The following is a 12296-nucleotide window of genomic DNA, read 5'->3' as shown; positions in this document are numbered from 1 at the left end:
TTGTAGAATCAGAAATCAAAAGTATAGGATCTGGCTTCCGAGAGCATTTGTTAATTGGAAAATCACTCTGAATTTACAACTATTAATATAAGCCAAGGTTAGTACGTTAAAAAAACCATGGAGCTTCTACCCCATTAATCTTTTTTTGAGAGTCATCACACAGTTCTTCAGAAAAAGACCTTTTGCAGAGAAAACATGACTAAGCTTACTCTTCTGTATACTTACACAGATGAAGAGAGCACATTTAATGTAAAATCAAGCCTAAAAATTGGAATTCTGATGGCATTTTAGTTCTGCAATGTGTATCAAATTATCTGAATACTCTTCTATGTATCATGAGCAGGGATTTAACAGAATTACACTTTGTAGGGTCTTTCTCTGATAACTGTAAATAGATGAGAATGTGGGGTTTTGAGAATTTTTCTGATGAAGGTGTGGAAGCAACCAAATTCATCATTTTGCTTTTGTCTCTTCTGCAAGCACTTTACCACTTTTGTAAGTGGCAACAGTGTTGGTAATAAGTCGTAAGTAATAACTATGGTCAGGTACTAACTAGTTCAATGGTAGGCACTTGACAACAAAATCGGTGACAACTAATGCAGTATCTGTGTTCCCTAATCTGCTATGCAGAGTCATGACACCAGAAGTGAGAAGAACTTCTCTGTCTGTTTAGGTTACGACTATCAGATTAACGAGGCTTCTCAGCATTTTATATATCTCACTTCTTGAAGTTTCACAGATTCTGTGGTCAAGAATTAAAGCTTAATCACCTTGAAAGTCTCAGTTGCAGTCCAGATGGGATCATTGCTACTCGTATTCCCACTTGCTTTCCAGAAACATCACCTGTCAGAAGTTGTCTTTGTACTGTGATAATTTGTTATACCAAGATAGAGGATGGTCAGCCATTTTATCAGTGGTTAAGGGGAAAAGATTGCTAAAATAATTGCACAGGCGATTGGCACTTTTTTTTATTTCAAGGATCTTCCTTGAGGAATTCACTTTTTGCAGTTCTCTGTTTCCAGCTGTTGAGTAGTGAAGCAGATCATCTGCTCTGAGAGACTCTTTGCAACTGTATATCATAGAATCATAGAATCACAGAATCGTAAGGGTTGGAAAGGACCTTAAGCTCATCTAGTTCCAACCCCCCTGCCATGGGCAGGGACACCTTGCCCTAAACCACGTGGTCCAAGGCTCTGTCCAGCCTGGCCTTGAACACCGCCAGGGATGGAGCATCCACAACCACCCTGGGCAACCCATTCCAGTGCTTCACCACCCTCACTGTAAAGAACTTCTTCCTTATATCTAGTCTAAACTTCCCCTGTTTAAGTTTGAACCCATTACCCCTTGTCCTACCACTACAGTCCCTAAGGAAGAGTCCCTCCCCAGCATCCTTGTAGACCTCCTTCAGATACTGGAAGGTTGCTATGAGGTCACCATGCAGCCTTCTCTTCTCCAGGCTGAACAGCCCCAACTTCCTCAGCCTGTCTTCATATGGGAGGTGCTCCAGCCCCCTGATCATCCTCGTGGCCCTCCTCTGGACTCGCTCCAACAGCTCCATGTCCTTTTTATGTTGAGGACACCAGAACTGTACGCAGTACTCCAAGTGAGGTCTCACGAGAGCAGAGTAGAGGGGCAGGATCACCTCCTTCGACCTGCTGGTCACGCTTCTTTTGATGCAGCCCAGGATGCGGTTGGCTTTCTGGGCTGCAAGCGCACACTGCCGGCTCATGTTAAGCTTCTCGTCAGCCAACACCCCCAAGTCCTTTTCTGCAGGGCTGCTCTGAATCTCTTCTCTGCCCAACCTGTAGCAGTGCCTGGGATTGCCCCGACCCAGGTGTAGGACCTTACACTTGGCTTGGTTAAACTTCATAAGGTTGGCATTGGCCCACCTCACAAGTGTGTCAAGGTCCCTCTGGATGGCATCCCTTCCCTCCAGCGTATCAACAGAACCACACAGCTTGGTGTCGTCGGCAAACTTGCTGAGGGCGCACTCAATCCCACTGTCCATGTCGCCGACAAAGATGTTGAACAGGACCGGTCCCAACACCGATCCCTGAGGGACACCACTCGTTACAGGTTTCCAACTGGATATCCGTAGTACCTTCAGAGAAGTCTGAATGGTGGATGAGAAAGTAGCCAGAACTCATACAGAGTGGCTTTGCCTCCCTTAAGCCTCATTTTATTTCCTGCAGTTCTATTGTGATGCTGCAGATAGTTGTTCTAAAATTGCTGGAACTGATTTCTTAAGCACTTCAACAGTTCCTAGTTTTTAAGCAAAAATCTAGGTTTTGACTGTCATTAATGAGCTGTTAACAAGCATTTCTCCTTCAATTGGTTCCATAAGAAAAACTTCCCACATTCTCTATTTCTCCAACCTGTAGAAAAAAAATTTAAAAAAATTATCACATTCTCTATTGCCAACCTGTAGAAATTAATTCACTGACAGAATTAACATTCACAGTTTCATGGCTATCAGTTATTAAAAGGTTAAGGAGGCATGAGGATAGTTTTCCTGAACTGTTTAATATGTTTCCAATGCCGTTTAATACGTCTTCTAAAGTTAATGCCATACCATTCATTCTGATATAGGCTCACTGTTACTTGAAAGACAGGCAGGCTCTTTTCTCACTGTTGTATTTTCATATTAGATAATGGAATTAGGCATTCTTTCAAGGTTTCTGATTAATTTATAGATCATATATAAACTGCTTAGTATAAAAGTAGTCAGAAGTTGCCATTAACAGGCATAAAATTGGTTGCATTCAGTGCATTTCAGAAAGGCACTGAAAATGAGAAACAGTGCCTGTTTTCTCCTGAATGTAATATTATTTTACACAATTTTGTTTCTGAAATGAGATCATAGATACCAGTTATATATGTGATCTTATTTAATATAAAAAAAAATGAAGTAAACAGTAAAAAAATCCAATTGTAGTATGTTCTGTGACCTTTTTCTATTTATAGATGAGTGGCTTGTTAGGAATTATAAACCAGATGTGGACTGAGTTTTCTAATAAGTATAAATAAAGTTATGTAATAGAGTACAGTTCTTTTTATGTCTTGTTATATTGAAACTAGAAACAAACCTTCTTTAGGTGTGTTTACAGGAATATTTTAAAGTAGCAGGAAGGGATTCGTTTTCCACATATGTTCTTTTTTTTTAATCTTTATATATTACCTACTGGGCTTCAGTTTTTCAGGTCTTTGTTTTACCCAGAGTTATGTTGTTAGGGAGCTTACATTTATTTCTCTCCATCAATGTTTTATTCATTATTTATAAATATGTATTTCTAATGCCTGCGGGTTATCAACATCTTCAGCAGAAATAAGAAATTTTCTGTGCCATAAGGCAGCACAGGGCTATAATGATGATACAAAGCAGCACATGTTCAGTAATTTTTAAAACCTGTCAAGCATGTATGTGTTTGACTGTGTTAATTTACACTTTTGTTATCTATGTTAGAAGATTTTTTTTAAATCATGTTCTGATTTTCACCAAACAACTTTGCTTCTACACAACACTTTTTCCTCTGTAAAGGAAACAAGATTTGAAGTAGTTTGATCTAAAAAGCAAACTAAGACTACAAAATAAGAATTGGGAAATTCTCAGCCAAAGATTGGTATTCACTTGTGCTGATTTTCCTTTTTGAGTTTTCAGTGTGTTACTGTTCCCAATTTCTGATCATATACAATATGTGCAATCTCTACCAGCTTCACATTACAGGCTGGAGACTGTACAGTGAAGACGGCAGATGCTTGTAGGTACTAGATGAGGAGCTGAGTCATAGAATTCATCATCATAAATGACAAGTGGTTTTAGTTTTCTTAGCTTTATTTTGGTTTCCCTTAAGAAGTTCTGTCACAAACAGGATGTGACACTAATTTTAAAGGGAAGATTAAATAAACTCTTCCTTTAAAGAAAGGGGGGGAAAAAGTCTGTACTTGAACATTAGGAATATCTTCAGATCTTATTATGAAAATGACTGCAAGTTACAGTGCTTTGCTTTTGTTTTTCCTGACATAGAGTTTCATTCACTGAACCGCTTACTGTATCTCCTGTAAATTAAATGGTATTGTAGTCTTCACTTTTGTGTACTGAGGACCAGAGGTCGGTTTCACAGTGGAACAAGTTAAATAGATACTGATGGTCTTATTCAAAAATATGTAAGTAGGGATTTGCAGAGAGAAAATTTGTTTTAAAACAAAATATCAATGCAAAATTTCCTCGAAAAGGATGGATGCTTTTCAAGACTACTCTTTGTCAGCACCTGTAAAAGTCATCTTTCTCTAATGAACAAGAAGAACATGTAGTCCTGCAAATAAGATATGTGCTTATTCATGTTTTCTACAAGTTTGATGAGGGAAATTTCTGATTTTTGACCCCATTGAAAAAGTTTGTTAATGCTGATTCTATTCTGTCCTTACTTTTTTTTTTTTTTGTGTTGAAATCTCTGTACTTCACTGCTTGATCTCTGAATTAAATTTCATACGCTACATCTGTGAAGATAAGTAAAATGTTTATCCTCCTGCTAGAGGAAGTGGTAATTCTTAGTAGTGCATTTTATTCCAAAAGAAAGTATAAGGCAAGGTCCAGCATCCCACAAGCTAAAAAAATGTGAAAATGAAATTCTGTGTTTTGACACTAGCAAGCACTAGCAGTTATTTTAAACCTGCTATTCTTTGAAAGGCAGACTACGTAATCCTATTAGTTTAAAAGTTTATGGGTTTTGAGAAGTTTCAATGAAAGCCGTATTACGTAAATTTTGATCACTTTTTATATTTTTATTGTAGTCTTTTATTGTTTTCTCAGTGATTCCTTATTTTTTGTGAGGTTTATTTGTGGGTTTGGGGTTTGGTTTTTGTTTTTTGGGTTTGGTTTTTTTTTTATGTGTGTGTTTGTTTGCTTTGGTTTGTTTTGGTTTTGTTTGTTTTTTTTCTCCCTGGCCTTTCATTCAGGTAAAACTTGGAAGCATTATCACTGTAGCAAAACTGTGGGAACCATACAAATTCTCAGTATATAGTGTGCTTAAGTTAAATAATAATATCAAGCATCTTTTAGGTCAGAAATTTTTGGAAAATACTAACTTCAGAGGAATGAAGAGACCCTTATCTCAAAAGTATGTGACAGAAAGGAGCAAGCAAGCAAGGTTATAATGTATGATGAATGTGGTTAAATGGGAAGAATTAGTTTTTCATAAATTTAATAGATACTTTGTTGCAAGTGTGCAAATTCTAAAGCTGCACTTTTTTTTTTTCTAAAATAAATAGAACAATGAGAATATGAAATTCTTTGTAAAATACTTAAGGCAACTAAGTTTGATTTTTAGAATTTGTGAATACACTTATTCTTAAAGGTGTTAACTTTTTCAGCTTTTTTGTCCAAACAATGAAATTCAGAGTTCAGAATAACTTTATTTTCCTTTGAAGATCTCCTAGTTGATATGTTGGGGGTTCTTGCCAGCTACAGCATCACTGTCAAAGAGTTGAAGCTTTTGTTCAGCATGCTTCGAGGCGAAAATGGAATCTGGGTAAGCTGTGATCAGATAAAGCATTAAGTGTCATTCTGTTAGAGCCTGAAGTTAACATAAATTGTCTCCTGGGACGTATAAACTTGACTTTTTTTTTTTTTTTTTTAATGTTGATTGAACATATGTTAATGAAGTATTTTTGCTAACTACTTTAGAGTTAATTTGCTGTGTTGTTTGAAAACCGTCCAGTTTCCGTTGTAGCCTAGAGAGTGCAAAAATGGTCCTATTGACTTTTGTGCCATTTTCTTGTTTTCACAGCCAAGACATGCAGTTAAACTATTATCAGTCCTTAATCAGATGCCACAGAGACATGGGCCTGATACCTTTTTCAACTTCCCAGGCTGTAGTGCTGCAGTAAGTTTTCAACCAAAATAATATAACTTGAGGAACAAATGAATTGCTCATCATTTGCATTTCCTTTCATTTGGTTTTGGAAATTCTTGAAGAGGAAATGAGAGGGGGAATAAATCCTTGAACAGTGTAGACCTTGCCTTCTGTAGGTTTGCAAGGTAGTTGTAGTATTGCGAAGTTGCACTTATGAGGATGGAGTGTCAAATAGCAGATGTTTGTCTGGGGAAGTTATCATAAAAGTGAAACCTGAAAATTCCAAAGAATGGTGTATTTTATGTGAATAATGTAACTGATATTATACAGAGCAGAGGCTTGATGAAAATCTAGGGATGAGCTTTTACAGTGTCAGTGACAGCTGTTTACAGTGACAGCTTAGTCATAAATGTTATTATATCTTTTTATCTGAACTCTGTCAGCTGTTTCCTTTCCCTCAAGGCAGAGATTTAATTACAGCCTTCTTTTGGCTTTATTTTTTGTGATTACTTATGATAATGAAATTGTATGCCTTTCTCAACCTTCTTAAATATATATTCTTTCTCCCATTCACTGCATGTACATTCAGAAAAACCTACAAATAAATTCAAATATTGTATACAGGCTTATAAATTAATTATTAAGGCAGTAAATACAAATGCTTAAAAATGAGATACCTAGATTTGAGGTTCAGTTCCTTTTGTGGTATGGAATAGCATATGCTTATGGTAGAACTTGAAATCCTTTAAGAGGAAATAATCCTGAGATCCATGTCTTTTCATGCCAGTGCATGAAGGGTGATAAGAGATTCTCTTGGGCTGTTCTGCTTGTATTTCCTCTGTAGCACTGAAGTTACTCTTCAAGAATAAACCACCACCTCCTGTTCTTTGTGAATACTGCTGCTAGTGTGAAAGATTGCATCAGGGAATAAACTGGCTGAAAATCACTGGTTTTCACCTAGGTTATTTTTGGCTAGATCACTTCCTTGATCTTGTTTGATATTCAGCTGCACAAACAGATGCGTCAGCAAAATGCATAGGGTCGATTGTGTAAGGAATTAATTACTGAGTGCTGAAAGAGAGAGTTTCATTTGCTACTGCTAAATTAAAACCACAGTTAAGCTCTTCTAAAAGTACATGCAGCAACAAGACAGCTGTTGCAGAGTATGAATGTCTACAATGAAATATACTGCCTTGACATTTCTGGGCTTCAGAGGCAAACCCTTATGAAATGTAATTCATACAAATTCGTACAAAAAAACTTAATTTTGTATCAGAGGTTCAAAAAAAGTCTTGCAGAATAATTTCAAACATTCCTCCCTGTCCAAAGAGGGGCATCAATTACAGGAGTATAAAGTGTCTTAACTGAAATGCAAAATGAGCATTTTTCTTTCCTTGGTTAGGATCTTGTTTCACATACCACTCATCATTGATTAATTGCCCCCCTGTAAGTCAAGATATATGAGTTTCAAATTTGCATTTCTTAAGTAGCGCATGTTGGATTACACTATGAAGTTCTGGAAAGGAGTCATCCTCTGAAGTGGACCTAGGGTGATTACTTTTAAAGTGACCCAAACAACAAAACACTTCATTAGAAGAAAGACACTGGATAGGATGTAGTTTACTGGCACTGAGTTCAGGGTTTCATGTGTGATGCATGGTGATAACATCGGACAGAGAAACAGCATAATGTTTACTTCTCATGATAAATATCACCTTGGTCCTCTTCAAAGTTGCTCCTTGTATAATCAAGACTTTAATGGCAGTATGAAGGAGCCTGCTTTTTATCTGCTAGTGAGAGCTGCTTCACTATCCCAACTGAAGGGCTCTTACCAGTACTGTGTTACATGTTTGCCAGCCTGTATAAGTAGCACATTAGTCACTCCATTAAGAGGACTCCTTGTGGTGGCCATAGTATTCCCAGGTGTTGTTCCTGTTTGTCGTGAAGCAGCTCTTTTCCTGTTTCAGGCAGGGAACTCCCTCTAAGGAGGCAGGAGTGATATCCCAAAGGAGTTCCTTGAAATATTTTGTACTGAGCAGTTAGTACCAGGCTAGCAGCAGAATCAGCCTTACTTCTTTTGTCAAATACTAGCATAATCTGAGGACATTGCTGTATGTGATTTTAAAATTTACCGTGAGTTCCCTATCATTCTTAATTACCTATGTCTCTGCCTTTAAAACCCTTTCAGCAATTGCCTTTCATATAAAACTAATGAAAAGTCAGTCCTATTCTGTACCATTTTTTTACGTACTTCTACATTGGCATACAATCCTGGTGTGGTTATTCTGACTATTGCCCAAAGACTCATGTCCATTCTCATTTTAAGCAGTGAATGAATTTGCTACAAATCTTTGTAGTCTTTGGTATGAACTGGGACAGTGCAACATTTGAGCACTCATGAAAAAGTATTTCCAACTGTGACTCTGGTATCACACAGAATCACAGAAGGGTTGAGGTTGGAAGGGACCTCTTGAGGTCATCTTGGCCAGCCCCGCTATGCTGAAGCAGGGAAACCTAAAGCTGTTTGCCCAGGACCGTGTCTAGATGGCTTTTGAGCATCTCCAAGGATGGAGACTTAGCCTCACTGGTCAACCTGTGCCAGTGTTCAGTCAGTATCACTGACAGCTTTGGTAAGAACACAATATTATTGGTGCAAAGATTAATTACCCAGTCATTATTATTTCAAAGTGTAGTAAAAGTTTAAATTATCTTACTGAAACTGAAAAATATCAATTAAATACACTTTTTTCTTCTGCTTTGCATTCATATACAATTTCTTTCAAGAAGCAGTATTAAAGGCTATTATTTCTTAACTGCTTTTGTATAAAATATTCTACATTTTGTCTGATGGAGGGAGAAAGAATGTATTGTAATTATTGGCTACTACAGTAATCTCTAAGCTTTTACAAACATTCAATTTCTTACATTTTTAAAATTAATTTAAAATTACTTAATTTTGTGTATAGTTCTTACGCTGAGGCAAAAATATGTTTTATCTTTTAGTGTTATCATTGAAAACAGTTTATAAGTGACCTCTGAAGTTCATCTTTCCTGATTTCCTCCCTAAAGAATACCTAACTTAAAAACTAGATCAGGTATTCAGGGCCTTGCCCAGGGATAAAGAGTTCTCTGAAACCTCTTCTTCAGCCAGCACATAAAAATGAAATCTTGAAAAATCCAATTTTTTCTCAGGCTTTGCCTTACGATTAATGTATTTAACTGAAAATGGGGGTAAAATATTCAGTCTCCTACCTTACTAAGTGTTTATGGGAAAAGAAAAAAACTGATAGTGCTCTTAAATCTCAGAGAACTACTTTTTTAATACTGTAGTTTTAACAGTGAATCTCTATTGTACTATCTGTTCAGATTAATTTGATCTTGATATTTAAGTCTATTGATGAATACTTACTGAAAGCTGAATTTATATTTTAATTTCTAGAGAAGTAATTTTTCTATTTTTTTTTCTCATCATATTACCCATTCACAAATTCAATTTCATGTCCTCTACTGGTAGAATTTATGTAGATAAAAATGGAAGTATTTTAAAATAGATGGAAAACTAATGCATTTATTCAAAAGCACTATTTGAAGGTTTTTATTTTTTTATATTCTTCTTTAACATTTGAAAGTTAAAGCAGATCTGCAGATCTAGAATGACAAGAACTTAGAAAGTGATTGCCTTTAACAGTGGTTCTCAAAACATTAAAATTTTTTTGACATGCTATTTCCTTTGTCTTTTTTTCTTCCTTCCAGGCAATTGCATTGCCTCCTATTGCTAAGTGGCCTTATCAAAATGGGTTTACTCTTAACACCTGGTTTCGTATGGATCCGCTAAACAATATCAATGTAGATAAGGATAAACCCTATCTCTATTGGTAAGTTACTTCTAACATTGCAGTTACAGTTTTCTCAGGCTTCCTAATTGCACTTAATTTTTCTCATTGTTTTTAGTTTCTGACATACTTTTTTACCCCCAAATACATGCAGATTTTAGAGGCTGCTTACTGTATACAGACTTGTACAAAGTCATCTGTCCTTTCTGCTCTACAATTTATAAATCCAGGAATGCAAGATATGTGCCTTGTAGATAAACCATAAAATCTAGTGTGATGGTTTCTTTAGGAATGTCAAAATACATCGTTTCTTAGAGTTAAGAATGTCAATTTTCTGTTTGGTATTTAAGATTCTCGGCTGATGTCAGTACTACATCTGTTATAATTAGAGAGCTCTGTTTGCACATTAGCTAGAGGTAATAGAAGGTCAATCTGTGAATTTAAAAATGGCTCACTAACCACCTGTTCCCAAAAATGGAAACTATATTTCATAACAAATTAATTGCAGGAGAGACAATTTTGGTTTACTTAGGTTTGCTGTTGTGGTCAAAACAGAAAAATGATGGTTGCATCCTTAATAAAGTCCTCTGGTACTTAGAAATTACGCTATAACTAAAAATTTTTATTCTGTTGGTCAGTCATGAAAAAAAATTCACTTCAGAAATTAATTATATACCTGCTGGAGTATAGAATCACAGAATGGTTTGAGTTGGGAGGGACCTTAAAGATCATCCAGCTCCAACCCCCCTGCCATGGGCAGGGACACCTTCCACTAGACCAGGCTGCTCCAAGCCCCATCCAGTCTGGCCTTGAACACTGCCAGGGATGGGGCAGCCACAGCTTCTCTGGGCCACCTGTTCCAGTTCCTCACCACCCTCACAGTAAAGAACTTCTTCCTTATACCCAATCTAAATCTACCTTCTTTCAGCTTAAAGCCGTTGCTCCTTGTCCTGTCACTACATGCCCTTGTGAAAAGTCCCTATCCAGATTTCGTTTAGGCCCCCTTGTCTTAGCTGAAGAAAACTTGTCTTGAAAAATACTTGTCTTAGCTGAAGAAAGAAATGGAATGGGAAAATAAGGAAACTTTGTTGTGTCAGAACACATTGGTATTTTTTCAGCAGTAATTCATTCTTTATAAATTTGCTATTTAGTATGGTTACCTTTTCTCGTATTCTTAAAATCTATCAGGAGTGCAGAAAGATGAGGACTAGACATAAGCAAGATCAAGTTTCATCAGCTCAGGAAAACAGGAATAGCACAAGGAGGGAAGTAACCAAAAGTAATGTTTTTCACTTTATAGTCATTCTAGGTAGTCTACAGAGCAGAAGTTTTTAGTAGTCAGAAGAGAAGAGAACCAGTAGATATGGTCTCAGGAAGGTACTTGTACTATCAATAAGTACAAATATTACTGTGCATTTTGTCACTGGAAAACAAAAATAATTAATATTTTTTTACAGAAAAAAATCTGATTAAAAATAATTTAAGAAAAAAATGCATTTTCTCTACACTGCCATCTGGGATAATGCTTTTCCATGTGTCTGGTTTTTAAGTGCTCTAGAAAGTTATTTTACCATGGAGATTTTTTCGAGCTGTTGGCTATAGCTGTCCTTATTACTATGATGTATATTTTATTTATTTTTTTCAATCTGTCAAGGACAGTAACAAATGCAGTTATAGTATTGAACATGCATATGGAAATTTAACATGATAATTTGTTTCTTAGCCAGAATTTACCTTTCAGAATGGCAATTTTAGGTGGTCTATTTGATTTGAGAATTTGTTACTGCCTCAGAACATGAAAAGTATACTCCACAGCTGCACAGCTCATGATGTATGCTGCTTTTCTTATGGTTAGTAGTGTAGAAAGACCTTCAGCCTGAGTGATTAATATGATTCTTTCAGATTCCAGTATAATGCAGAAGCAGCAATGGCATTAGGTTAGAATAACTTCAGATGTTTGACTATTTTTATACTTTTTTTTTTATTGCTATGATGTAGTTCTGATTTTTATTATTATGTGATTACGATTTTTATTGAATTCTAAGATTTCGAGCATACTTTTTAACGTACTTTTTGCACTGAAATAGTTTAAAATCTTCCATGTGTTAAGCCGTCCTGAATATTTATGGATACTTCATATTTGCCTGTGTCAGAGGGAATTTACTTCTGTTTCCATTTATAAGTATATTGATTTAGATCTTTTCTCTAGCCACTTTGCTACAAAGAAGTGATATAGCTTAGGAAAATTGCCACGTATACTCAGACAACTGTCTTTAATAAACAGATTTTTCCTGGATAAGATTATTCGTTTTGAACATGTCAGTGAATAAACCCCACAAAGCTGCCCTTTGAGTTATCAAAGAAACCTGAATTTCTTCCTTCAAAAGAATTCTAGGTCTTACCTTAACATTATACTCTAAAGAATAGTTTTTTAATTAACATACTTCTTAATATCTACAACCTTAACATTTCCATGTTTGCTTAAAATTGTCCACTGACAGTATGATTTACCTATAGTAAGTAACTTAATATAATACCTGTTTATTAGATTGATTGGAATAGAGTCCAGCAGAGTAAGCAAGCATTTTTTCCTATGAGTTTATCTTTCCCC

At 36.1% G+C, this 12296-nt stretch overlaps 1 protein-coding gene across 7 annotated transcripts in view; it reads left to right on the top strand.

The window, feature by feature from the left end:
• NBEA (neurobeachin) overlaps positions 1 to 12296 on the top strand; it is a 508722-nt gene that overhangs the window by 90329 nt on the left and 406097 nt on the right. For all 7 annotated transcript variants that reach the window (XM_030475974.1, XM_030475972.1, XM_030475969.1 and 4 more), the window contains exons 3-5: positions 5428 to 5528; positions 5787 to 5882; positions 9606 to 9727. In XM_030475974.1, the coding sequence (XP_030331834.1) occupies positions 5428 to 5528; positions 5787 to 5882; positions 9606 to 9727 (319 nt within the window). The remainder of the gene's footprint in view (positions 1 to 5427; positions 5529 to 5786; positions 5883 to 9605; positions 9728 to 12296) is intronic.

This window comes from Strigops habroptila, chromosome 2 (assembly GCF_004027225.2).
Source record: "Strigops habroptila isolate Jane chromosome 2, bStrHab1.2.pri, whole genome shotgun sequence".
Classification (NCBI taxonomy): domain Eukaryota; kingdom Metazoa; phylum Chordata; class Aves; order Psittaciformes; family Psittacidae; genus Strigops; species Strigops habroptila.
Note: the sequence above shows the minus strand (reverse complement) of the source record. Positions and strands in the feature narration are given on the sequence as shown.